This window comes from Tinamus guttatus, unplaced genomic scaffold (assembly GCF_059628265.1).
Source record: "Tinamus guttatus ecotype Peru unplaced genomic scaffold, ASM5962826v1 Tinamus_guttatus_pri_ptg000397l, whole genome shotgun sequence".
NCBI lineage: Eukaryota > Metazoa > Chordata > Aves > Tinamiformes > Tinamidae > Tinamus > Tinamus guttatus.
Genome location: NW_028288931.1, coordinates 3,116,769 through 3,129,820, shown reverse-complemented (window position 1 = coordinate 3,129,820; position 13,052 = coordinate 3,116,769). Strand labels below are relative to the sequence as shown.

Genomic DNA, 13,052 nt, shown 5'->3' with positions numbered 1-13,052 from the left:
ATTGCTTAAGTGCTCCACTAGAATAGAAGGCAAATGTCCAGCGTGACAACTGGTAGGTGCCCTGCAAGCAAAGGAGGAGCAAGGGCCCTTCATTTAATTGTGATTTAGATCTTTATCCCCCGGTGCAGTCTAATAGGAATATCTGGCTCAAAATGCAAACAAATTTCTAACTGCACTGAGTACAGCTTCTACAACATTCATTCCCTTTGTAAATCTTTGTCTTTCATCATCAATAATTCACTTGTAGTACTTACAGACAACAATAAAAGGCCTCTGTACAAGGCTGCAAAGACACATTTAATTAACTTCAGTCATAGATCAGGCCTGAACCAACGGGAAAAAAAACAGTGTGCAAGAGATGCAGTATTAAGTTACCATTTGCAACAAAATAAACTGCTGCTGTGCCCTGATTTGCCCAGATTCTGTGTCAGGATTTCAGGGATCCCATGGATGGAATAGTCGGTTCTGCCCCAAACCCGGCATTTGGCCCGGATGCGCCGTCCCAGCACTGAAGCAAGCTCAGATAACCAGAGAACTTGGAGTGCTCCCTGCTGCAAAAATGACACATGCCGCGGGACCCCCTGGCATCACTGCTCCTCACACACAGCCCTTCAGCGGGTTCTTCACCAGTGCTGCAGAACTAACACTCTGCAAAGGCTAAGGATGCTCAAAAAGCCTTTTCCTTCCCGTTTTTGGCAGGCTGCTGGGCAGTGAAGGTCACTCACCTGCGGGTCTCTGCATGGCTATGGGCACAGTGCCGCAGACACACCAAGCAGCCATGCCTTCTTCCTCTCTAACCCCAAACTAATCCCACAGTTTTCAGCCCGTTTCTAGCTGAACTGGGAGGTTCTTTCCTGTCACTGTGTCTGGAATTAGCTCCATTTATAAAACCCATTTTTCCCCTGTAAAATTTTCAGACCTACAGAGGGGCAAACATTTGTTCATTGACTGCTCTGAACACTTCCAAGCAGGATGCTCTAGCTCAGCTAACACCAGGGAGCTTCCCCAGGCTCCAGCTTCCACTTGCCCTCCTTGGCTGTGGGAGCACACGGATGCTCTGCCCGCTCCACGTGGCCTTGAACCCACCTGGTTCTGTAGGACAGGACCTGGGCATCACTGTCTTTAGCCAAAACTACCAGCACAGAAAGCAGTGACAGGTAAGAACATCAGCATGATGGCAGTCCAAGGGGCCCATCTTCCCCTGCCCTGACTATATAGCTCTTAGTCAAAGCTTTTGACTTCTTCTCCTGAAATTGTCTAGTCAAATGACTTTTCATCACCATTTGCTCTGAATTTTGGTGGAGAACATTTGCTTTTGTTCACCAACAGTGGTGTCAAGACTAGCAAGGTAACTCTTGGAGTGGAATGGACATGGTTGGAAAAGAGATCCCTTTCTGCATACCAGATAGGCAAAGTCACCTTGAGGAAGTTGGGTGTAAGGTATGCTCCTGTCGCTAAAAATAAAAGCAATAAAAACTCCTCGTGGGGTCAGTAGAACAAGTCAGTTTGTATGAAGAATACCCATGGGTTACACCAGCAAGATGCTAGATACCAAAATGCTGTCTCTGGATTAAAACAGTGCATGAAGGTCCATCCACCCTGTTAACCTAAGTACCATATGAAAAGGCATCATTATAGTTGGACTCATCTTACAAAACACTGCTAGGGAAAACCACATCCACGCAGACACGCTGCATTCCTGCACACATCCCAGGAGCACTTGGCCTCCCTGGCACAGGGAAAGGGCAGCCCTGCTCTCTTGCCATACAGAATGACTTGGTTGGCAGCAGCCCAGTGTTTCGTACATCCCACCTGCTCAACTGCTCTCAGCAAGATTTCAGGGTTTTGGTCCAGTTGTTTGGGCCAGTACGCAGCTGGCTGGCTCCTCCCCAGGGAGTTAGGTGAGTGCTCTGCACAGGCTGTTTGGGCTTGCTTCACACTTGCACACCTCGGCCGTGCATTTGGATCACCTGGGCCCGGAGCGTCTGGATCCCACTCAGGATGGTCTTCTGATGCTCCATCAGCGTGATCCCCAGGCTCAGGACATCTCTGGAAAACAAGCCCCACATCAACAGTGAAACAGCCCTAATGGTGCAGTGCCCCTAACTCCAATTGCTTCCCAGGAAGGCGCAGGGCAGACTTCAGATTATCAGGGTATTGCAGACCTGCAGGACAAACCTGCACCAGCCAAACCAGTCTGAAGTTTGACAGCAGTGCAGGGGCAGCACATGCCTTCAGTATGCCATGCACGACAGTTCCCCACCCCACTGTAAGACTGAGAGAGCCCTGTACTGCCAGGGAAAAAAAAAAAAAAAAAGACTATCAGTAAACTGCACCTTGGTTTGACATTGTTTTCTGGAAGAGACATGTAACTCTCTTCCTGTCAGAAACTACACGTTTAAATATCAGCTTCAGAAACAGCAACTGAGATGACAGCACATGCCATCCAGTCCACCCCACTGAGCTCTTACAGACATGTTTTGGAAGATCTGTGCTTTTATTTTGTGACAACTGACTGTAATTTAAAAGCAGAGCTTGTTCACACTGCATGGGCTTAGAGTTAGGAAACCTTTTAACTTACTGGATTGTCATCCTGGCCACAGATTCCAGGTAGCAGTAGCCTGCAGCTGTGAAGTTATCCTTGTACCTGCCCATTTCTATAGCTTCCAGCCACTCGCCCACAGAGCTGAAAGATGGGAAGGCTGAGAAAGTACGTTCGGTGAGGGGAATGGATGTGCTGTGGGACCTGCCAACAGAAAGGAGCCAGTGAGGAGAGGCGTGAGGGGGACTTGCACCCACACCTGCAAACTTGCAGGCAAAGACTCAGCCTGTCCCACGGGCAGCGACGCAGAAAGGCAGCAGTGACCTGGTGCACGTGGAGCTGGGGCACTTTGGAGGCTCTGGGCTCTGCAGCATCTTGCTCAGGGCATTGTGGATGTGTGAGAACTTGGGTCTCTCGTTGCGATCCTTCTGCCAGCAGTCCAGCATGAGCTGGTGAAGAGGGGGCTGGCAGTTCATCGGGGCAGGGAGGCGGAACCCGTCTTCTATGGCCTTTATCACCTGCAAGGGCAGAGAGGAGATAAGAGAGGAGATGAGGAAAGGTCTCTGAGCTGTGGGGGCCAGAAAGAGACTCTAACATACACTGTATGCAAAACCTAAAAAAAAAAACCAACCCCAACCACCGTTGTGGCAAAGCTCCCTCTTCCCTACCCTGCACTGGCAAGTAACAGCAGCTCCTCTGGGGACCCCAGGGACTAGGACAGGTCCATGCGAGCCATGTGCACACTACTAGCCATGCCCTAATCTACCACGTGCGCTGCCACAGGACTCACATCCTGGTTGGACATGTCCCAGTAGGGTCTCTCTCCATAGGACATGACTTCCCACATGACGATGCCGAAGCTCCACACATCGCTGGCAGGACTGAAGTGGTGATACTGGATGGCTTCAGGGGCTGACCACAGCACCAGGCTCTTCCCACTCTGCCCGGGCAGAAAAAGGGAAGAAATTATGTTCTCACACACAAAAGAACCGGGCAATAACGGGCACAAGCAGTTCCCACGGCTGCCATCCAATGTGCCCTCCACCTGCATCACAGGGCAGAGGCAGAACAGGCCTATCTACCACATGCAGTTTTAATACTAAGAGAAAACTTTAGCCTCAATTTGTTTTAAAATGGCCATGCAAGAGTATGCTACACAGGAGCACAAGCCTTGAAATATTAATGGGAGAGAGAAAGTCTCAGGGAAGAGCTGATGGCATTTTATTTGTTAATATTTAATGAAAACCATCTCAGAGCTCTGCAAACACAGTCCCTCCATGCTGGCTTGCTCTCCTATAGCTAACACCCCCAGCCAGGCTGCAGAGCCCTTCTGGACACGCAGGTGACAGCCACTGCAGCCAGGTCTGATGAACAGCGGGGAGCCCTGCACCCCAAAGCCCCTTCACTGCAGCCGGAGAAGCCGGGGTAGCCACTGGTCTCAGTGTTCCCCTTAGCTCCAGAAACTCCCCTCTAAAGCTCTGCAGGCAGCGCTGCCATAGTCCACTCCAGACAGGGTTCCCTGCAAATAGCAGGTGCCCATCTGACTGGAAAAAATCACTGCTTTTTTAAAAAATTAATCCTAGTTAATGCAATGCTGTAATAAGTTCGGCTGCTGTAGGAGGGCTATGAGCTATCAAATGAAACATTTTATTACTTTTCAGTAAGAACACTGTACCTTGACTTCTTCACTGTGAAGTGAAATGCATCAAAATGCAAAAGCATCAGGGAGAGCAGCTTCCCATGCAGCAGACCCCATGCAGGGGCTGCACCCTCTCCAGTACCACAGGGCAACTGCACAGGCTTCACACCCGAGCTGGAAATCTGTGTGAGCAGAGGCCACCAGCCCAGATCCACCTTTGTGGAGCCTCAGGCAGCTTCTCCAAGTGTGTGTGAGCACTTAAGAGATGTATTGGCTAGCAGAGTTGCAGAGGCGTGAATACGAATCGAGTAGGACTTAAACTCTTAATTGAAAACCACGAATTTCATTACAAGTGAGAAAATAGACATAACAAACCCGGAGGCTGCCAAAGCTGCCTTCAGCCACCTGCCTTCTCTCTGCCAGTTCACATGCACTGAGGATTGCAGCAAGAGGAGAAAGAGGGGGTTACATGGAAAGTTGAAGAGTTCCATGGCTAAGGGCAGCTGATTTTTAGCCGAGAAAGAAACTGTTAAGATGCAAAGACTGCATTCATACATGAGGAAGAGAAAATGCGAGCCTAGGAGAAATACTGCTTCTGGAGTAGGATTGCTGCATCTGTTATTAACTCCAGCTGTGAAAGTTGGCTGGCTTTGGATTTGATCCCTGTTCAACATCAGAGCAGGCCTGCAAACCTCTCCAATGATGCCAGGCCTCAGTCCAAGTGATCCTCAGCAGGGCCGTGCACCGTAACTGGGGAGGATCCCATTTCGCAAAGATTTTGTAGCCATTCTGTCAGCATTTTGCTTTTTGGAAGCATTGAAAGCAGAGTTTGGAAATGCAGGAGTGTCAAAGCAAAAGGAAGCTCTCTGCCAAGTAATGCCAAGCATAGGTAGAGATGTGCAGGACCCCAGTGCTCACCCTGGTTGTTCTCTCTTATTTATGCCTCTCTCGGGGGCAATAGGAGAGGGCTGCAGTCTAACAGTTACTCCGTGTCAGGTCCAAATCTCTGAGTGTGCTCCTTTGCCTATGGGCTGAGGCTTGAAGTAGACTTCAGATTATCATCTGGATCAAATGTTTCTCTCTTCTTCCTCAATCTGGTGAGGATGGGGAGACCAGGGACAACTGCTACCACTCTGTGGGGGGAGATTTCTTCAGCCTTATACCTTAAGCAAAAGATATCCATGATTTTTACACTAACAACAAAATAATTTGTTTCCAACTTCTGAGTAAAAGGCAGCATTGTTCTCTTCTCAAATTTTATCAGCAGATTTAGAAAAGAAATAATCCATGTCCCAAATTGCAAACAAAAGGAATAGTTTAAAAATCACATTTTTTAAACAGCTCGCTTGGGTATTCCTTAACAGCTGCTTTCACTGCCAGCCCTAGGCACCTGGAGAACATGCACTTTCTCCTCACACTGCATGAAAAGCTGATGGTTCAGTACTGCAATAGATTTAGTGAAAGACTTCAGTCTTCCACACCCCTGCTCTAATGCAACACCCTGGCAGCTACCAGACACCTACAGCTTACCAGAGTGGTGAAGATGGTCTCCATTTTGTCTTCTTGTGGCTGTCTGAAGCCAGTTATTTTGCAAGCCAGATTGCTGTTTATGAGGACTTTGTGGGCTGCAAGACCTTTATGCACGTAACCCATCTCTGCCAGGTACTTCATGCCGGAGGCAATCCCCTGCAACATGCCAATGAGCTGGCTGGCCGTGAACTGTCCCTCGTGTTTCTGCAAAAAAGAAGGGGAAAAGTCTCAAATCAGTGATGCCCAATTCAGGGAAAAAAACAGGGGCACCTCCAGTTGTGCCCGAGTGGGTGACAGGCCCCAGCAGGTGACAGCAGCTCCCCCAGCACTCACCCTGAGAAAGGAATCCAGCACTCCGTTGCCCATGTACTCCATCACGATCATCATGGTGCTCCCTGGACAGACAGGCAAGGGGCATTTCATGATTTCTGCTTATTGCTGCAGGCAGCTCAGTGCTGATACCAGCATAAAAGCAGAGCAACCTTCCAGCCCCCTAGGTGTTAAACCCTCCTTCTGTGGGGATGATTTAAACACCTTGGGTGAAGCTGGAGCAGCACAGGAAATGAGGGCAGGTCTTCCAACACTCACAACCTTGCCCCTGAGAAACACAGACTAAGAAAACTAGAATTTTCTGGCTGAAAACCTTGAAGTAAACACACTACAGCTATAAACCCAACACCTTAGGTTGGATTTTAAAAACACCCAAACTAAACAAAACATTCTGCACTGAGAAATCATCCCGTGAGAGAACCCTGTAACAGTCAGGACTTTTGAGTAGGCAACAGCAGAATAAAACACTCCAATGCAGAGGTGGGCTCTAGCTCATCCTCCGTGGAACCCGTGCAAAGGTTCTTCTGCACTGTGTGTCACCCACATCAGCACAAGCAGCCACCGTTACCTCTGGTGATGACTCCCTCCAGGCGGATGATGTTGGAGTGGTCAAACTGGCCCATGGTGCAGGCCTCGGCCAGGAACCCGTGTTTCTGCTTCTCCGAGCAGCCAGCCCGCAGGGTCTGGATCGCGACCGGCAGCTCCCTCTTACTGGGCAGCTTCAGACATCCCCGGCAGGTTTCTCCAAACTCTCCTGTGCAGCAGAGGGATGAATTAAAAGCAACTATGGCTGCGGCAGCACATCCCTCGCATCCCGTTATTAAACACCTTGCACTCAGAGAACCCCACGGGCAACTATTTTCTTATCATCCCTTTATACGCTGTAACAGGCCACTCTCCGTCATTTTCAAGTCATTAAAATGAGCTATGCTGAGAGCTGACATTATTTATGGCTTCCTCCAAGCTCTCGGTGCATTTCTGCAGCACAAGTGATGTTTTGCTGCGTACATGAGCAAGGCTTTCCAGCTGTTAACCGGAGCTTTTGCCAATCCACAAACTCAGAAGAGCACAGAGGCCTTTGTGGCCGCAGCCACCCATAAACATCTCTCTGTAAAATCTTTTTACCATCTTTCACCCCTTTGCTGAACACACAAACCTGGACACAAATTTAGGATCAGCATGTGACAGTAAAAGTGTGTGATAACGCAATGTAATTTCTTCGTATTCTTCCTAGCTCCATGAGCAATACTCTCCATGCTTTGGCCAAGTGCATATTGGACATTTTTTCCGGTAAAAGAAGATCACCCCACAGCCCCCAAGTTTGTGCTCCCCAGGTCTGACTCATTCTGCCTCCAAGCTCATCACAAACACAAGATCTGCTTTACATGGCAACAAAGCAGAGTTAAGGCCATGAGTGTTTCTGCAGCATTTGAGGCAGAGGATCCCACTCTTTACAGTCACACTTGACTGCAGAAGCTGACAATTTCATATAAATATAAGGCCAGCATTGCCTTTACATGAAAAAAAAAGGAAGATTTGAAAAGCTTTGAAAAAGCTCTATTGATTTGAAAGCCAGGTACCTATTAGATCAGCAGTGAGACAAATGCACTCCTGAAGTCTCTATATTTAAATGTCTTCCCGACTAATTTATTTCACCATTTTTCAAACACCAATTTGCCTCTGAAATATATCTGGGATTACTGTGTTAGCTGCTCTGCTCGGCAGCTAAAAAGATTCCCCTCAACAACGTCCTTTAGGCTGGTAGGCAAATCCCTCCTCCTTGTCTGCCTCCATCTCTTTTTTCCTCAGCTGAATACATCTTTAGGGGAAAAATGACAGAGAATAATCGTGTTTCCCATGTTCTGGCGCCCATTAGCGATTAAAGCCTCAGGACCCAGGGAAGGGATTTTAATTTGCTTTAAGTTTTAGGCAGTGAAGTTGATGAAAATCAATAAATCATTAAGTTCACATATTTATAAATAGTTTTTGTGCTGCTGTCAAACTGCCCAGATGCAGATAAATGCTGACACTTTCTGGTATGCTCCTCACTGCTGGCTGCACTTTGTCCCTCTGAAGGACATTCAGGAACGCTACGGCCAGATTCTACACTAAAATTAACCAACCCTCTTGCCACGTCCTCGCTGGGGCAAACGGGGAATGTCCCAGTGAGCCCACTGCCACCCCGGCATAGCCATGGAAATAATGGCAACATCCTTCAGGAGAGGGCCCTGGAGCCACCCTGGATGGCCATCGATGTGGAACTTGCCTGTGCTGATGATTCTCTCGATTTTAATATTGGAGTTATCCAGTTCTTTGGCAAAGAGGTGCACAGCTTGCATGGGGTCTTCGCAAGTGTCGGGGTTGATGTACGTCCTCCTCGTTGGTATTTTAACTGCAGGAAAGTGGGGAAATACACAAAGAATGCATGAGAAATGTGTGCCAGGACAGTGTGCCAAGGCTCTGCCCAGCCAGGACGGGATGAGTTTCCAACATTTCGGCATCTCGGTGCACTTGACCTCTTGCCATGTGCCCTGCACAGAGCACATCTGCTGTCCTCAATTTCCACAGGCTCTCACCAAGGCCTTGGGGGAAGGCTGCATCCTGCCGTCTCCGTGTGAGCCCAAGGCTTGTTTTGGGGAGGAGATGTCCCTTTCCTGGGGATTTCACGTTGGCTCAGCAGCTAGAAGCCCTTCAACACCACGGCTCTCAGCTGAGCTCGCTGCATCCTGCGTGGATACTGCCTGTTTCACTGCACCCGGATCTGCTCGGGTGGCTGGAGCACAGCTACACTCCAGGGCTGTTTCCTCTACATCTGCCACCCACGTGAATTGTTAGTATCCAACTCATCTCTGGTCCCAAGACCTCTATGAGGGATAAACAAGCAGGACCAAAGACCATGTTCTGGGGCCCTTTGATTAGGGCAGAATACAGTAAAATATCTCCCAGGGGCTGCTACTTAGTGACATGGCCTGGTAGCACGGCCAGCACTGCTCATAGCGAGGCCGACCCGTTCACAGAGGCTATTGCAGAGGTCTGGAGGGAAAATGCCTGCTCACTTGCTGGGGGTTTCCTCAAAAATCTAACTTATGCATCCTGAAACTAAACAAACTAAAGAGCAAAGCTTTGCTGCTCACAAGGCCTCGGCTGAAATGCTATGGTACCTCCTCGGCTCCTTGTGCAAGACAAAGGCATCTGATGGGAGAGCTGAATGCTTGGGGTGAGCAAACCACAGAGCTCTCTGGTGCTGTGGCTGCCCAGTCCCTCCTAGAAGGGGTCACCACACAAGGTTTCTCTTCTACCTTGCACGCCACTGGCAGGAGGCCTGAGAAACAGCTTGCTTGCCCTTCCTCTGAGAAGAACTTTGCAGGAAATACCTTCTGCAGGCTTCTGAGGGCACATCAGCAACACTCAAGGCCTTTTAAAAGCAGATGAAACAGCAATGGCTCATCTGAAAAGCACACAGGCTCTGCTGCTTCTGAAATGCTTCAAGGAACAGAAGAGCACATGGGCATAGGCTAGGAATCAAATAAATTCATCAATTCTGACATTTGAATTTCCTTTGGCAACTGTTGTCTGCAAAATCATTGCTGCTCAATAATCAAAAGTAACCCCAGAAAGCAAAGCTATATTCTCATATACCTGTTTGTGAAAAGCTGACAGAATAATTCATATGCCATGTGGAAGCCTGAAAGCATCTCCATCCCCTTTGGCATGCCAGTGACCTGTGTGCAGGAAGGATGGACACTGGCTTATGGAGCTGTCAAGCCAGCCGTCTCCAGAGAGCCGTGCTGTGCTGAGCTGGGCTTCTCTGGGATAACACGGCATGACAACACTTCAGAAACAAGGATTCCAGGCTGCTTTGCTGGGAGCTGGGTTACTAATATCAATAAATACGGAGATTCCCACACAATTACACAGACCACGGCGGCCAGACTCCACTTACAGTGGAAGTACAGCTCCTCATCTCCATCCTGGCTGGCTTTGCTGTACCCGCACTGTCTGCAACGAGAATTAACATTCGTATTATTATCTGGGCAGCTCTTGTTGCTTCTCTCCAGCTGCAAGGGCTCCAAGAGGCTCGCTGTGCATAACCAGGCCCCGTGAGGACAGCCCTGGGACACTTCAGCCATGTTCCAGTGGTGAACACTACAGCCCTACTGCATTAAGGGCTCTGCGCTACCCCCTAACTGCCCTGGCACAAAACCCAGGGCTCCAACGGGGTCGTGGTGCTCGGGGTGAGTTGTGACAAACTCTGCCAGCCTCGTGCCTAAGCCCTGGTGTTTGGGAGCTGGAGGAATCGACCTGCCAGGCTGGTCCCCTGCTGTTCAGGACCAGGCTGGGGGAGGCCGGCGTCACCAGCAGCTCTCTCCTGCTCTGGACACAGTGTTAAAGAGTTGCTAATCTGCACTTCCACTTCCTAAGTGTTATCCATTATGAACTGTCTTCTTCATTCTGGGTTCCATTTGGTCTTCCCAGTTAAAAATTACAGGTTGTTAAACTGAGGCACCTGTCACATAAACACTTATTTGAACTATTTCATATGTTCTCGCTGCCCTGATGAGAGGAACGGGAAGGATGAGGGAAGGATGAGTTATCCATCCACTCCACAGACCCCCGTGCAGGGCAGCGCTCCAGCCACCGGGGCTCCACGCACCCTTTGCTGGAGCCAACCAGAAAAACACAGATGGTCTTTGAGAGAGGAAATAAAACACATGTGAAATCCCAACTCTCAGCTTAGGAGAACTAACACAGACGTTTTAGGTAAGGCCTGTGACTGCCACTCACCTCCTCCAGACCATGATGCCGATCACCATGGACACCAGCACCGTCAGCCCCGCAACGGCCACGACGACGATGATCAGGACGGGGTTCTGCTCGCTGGAGGCCACCGTCACTGCCGGGAGGGAAGGGGACAGGGTTGGCACCGCGGGCCCCCAGGCAAAGCAGCAGATCTCTGCGTCCCAAAACCTGAGGGACACGCTGCCCGTTTGCTGCTGTCCCCAACAAAGACGCACACGGGGGAGGCGGCTGGTGCTAGGGAGCTGCTCCAAGCTCAAACCATGCAACAGAGACCACAGATACCCTCACCCGAGGCGATTCCCTCACAGGTGCCGAGCGACTCCTCAGCGTCCTTTAGGCGATTCACATTCAGGTTCAGCTCTGCGTGTCGAGCCGGTGCAATCAGATTAAGGCAGGGGACAAAGCGGAGCGCGCAAGCAGAGCAACGCGCGGAGCCCGCTGCACTCCCCGTTCTGCTAGTCAGCCCTAAAGAAACGTTCCCGTTTCGGCGGGGGGAGACATATTAAAATTTATGGCGTACAAATGGTTTTCCTTCATCACGTTAATCCTTTCCTTTCCTGCTTTTGCAAACAGGGGTATTAGAAAGCTACATTCTATATAAAATTTTTATTGGATTCAATTCATTCTGAAAATGTCTTCTGTGTGGTAAATGGATGCAATTTAAAGCCCTGTTAAACACAATCTGTGAGAGTCGTACTGAGCCAGTCATCTCAGGGCTTTCATTTCCAGCCAGGGTGGGTTATTAAACGAAACCCTATGATCTCTCCAAGCCCTCTTTTAGTCAGTGAAATAAGATGCTTCTGGACTATAGTTATGTATGGAAACTGTGAAAAGTAAGAGCCCCAGCAAGTGATACTGATGTTGGCTGATCTTATTGAGCCAAGTATCTAACAAACTAAACGCCTTAGGAATCGGGATGGATAGGGGGCTTTGGGTAGCCATCACGTATCCGGGACAACCATTCCCGCTGAATTTCCAGCTGAATTTCCAGGCTCATCTTTGTCTCCTCTGCTCAGACTGTGCAGCTAGCTGACCCTTTGCTCTGCAGCACTCTTTGAAGGCTGCACAGCCTAGCAAAGAGCAAGGAACGTGTCTCATGCAGTTATGCTGGCAGTGCCTGAGAGTCATTCCCTCCCAACATCTGTCTGAGGGCCTCATGACATGCAGACAGCAAGATCTGTTCCAGCATGAACATCACGCCAATGTAACACAAAACCCCAGTCACTTTGGCTCTGCTAAGCAGTCTCTTAGGCAATTGCAGTAGAAAACCCAGAGACCATGTCCTCTCCTTCAATAGCAGAGTACAAGCAGAGTTGATGAGCCAGCAACACACACTGCTCTCACTAATGCTGTACTGAGAAGAATAAGGGCAGAAATCTCCCGGACAGGCACGTCGGCACTAGCAATCTTGTTAACACAGAAGAGGAAAATGCAATTAAAAGAAAGCGCCTGGAAAATATCTGCTCTTAGATCCCAACAGCAAAATCACTCACGCTCAAAGGGGAAGGACAGTATACAGAATAGATGCTACTCCATGAAACCAACAGTTTTGGGCATGAGCAGTGAGCAAGAAGTGTCCCCACGACTCAGCTGAAAGTATCTGATAGCTGCTTGTGCACGTGGAAGAGCAATATATAACAAGCCTTGTTAACACTTACACTCTCCTAAGGTTTCCACTTCAATACTAGGGCTGTAATTTCCGTAGTCCTGTGAAGACGATGTCCGGATTTGGAAAATATAGAGAGTGCCAGGCTTCAGGTTATTGACCGTCACGGTTGTTGCTGTGGTTTTCACAGTTGAGTAACTCTGATCTCTCTGATCCTGTGAAATAATGAAACACCAGAGATCTAACTGGATTGACAGCTGCGCCGTGGAGCAGGCAGAGTACAGCTGTATCTTCACTTTGCCTCTGGGTCCCATCAGGACACTCTGTCTAAACATAAAGACTCCAATAAAAAGAATACATTTACTAGATGTCTCATTAATAGAAATTACACTGAAAGGTCGCATGGAAGAGCAGATGGAGCAGATGATGCGTTATGAAGACAGGCTGAGGAACGGGTGCTGGGGAGCAGCTGTACCAGCCCGCAAGGCTCCTCTCCGTCCCCTGCGTCTCCGTGTGCTGTCCCCTGCACTGAGGCTTGGCTGCTGGCACATGGGGTGTCCCTGGCACTGCCAGAGGGTCTCACACAGCCCCTGATCCAAGGGCAG

The 13,052-nt window shown here is 49.3% G+C and overlaps 1 protein-coding gene across 1 annotated transcript in view; it reads right to left on the bottom strand.

Annotated features, from left to right (window-relative positions):
• Positions 1–1,934: 1,934 nt before the first annotated feature.
• Positions 1,935–13,052, bottom strand: part of EPHA10 (EPH receptor A10) — a 36,347-nt gene continuing 25,229 nt past the window's right edge. The window contains exons 7-17 of the mRNA XM_088531164.1: positions 12,500–12,662; positions 10,827–10,935; positions 9,985–10,040; positions 8,308–8,433; positions 6,610–6,795; positions 6,045–6,106; positions 5,712–5,915; positions 3,333–3,482; positions 2,867–3,060; positions 2,582–2,746; positions 1,935–2,049 (exon numbers count right to left, since the gene is read on the bottom strand). Of these exons, the coding sequence (XP_088387290.1) occupies positions 1,935–2,049; positions 2,582–2,746; positions 2,867–3,060; positions 3,333–3,482; positions 5,712–5,915; positions 6,045–6,106; positions 6,610–6,795; positions 8,308–8,433; positions 9,985–10,040; positions 10,827–10,935; positions 12,500–12,662 (1,530 nt within the window). The remainder of the gene's footprint in view (positions 2,050–2,581; positions 2,747–2,866; positions 3,061–3,332; positions 3,483–5,711; positions 5,916–6,044; positions 6,107–6,609; positions 6,796–8,307; positions 8,434–9,984; positions 10,041–10,826; positions 10,936–12,499; positions 12,663–13,052) is intronic.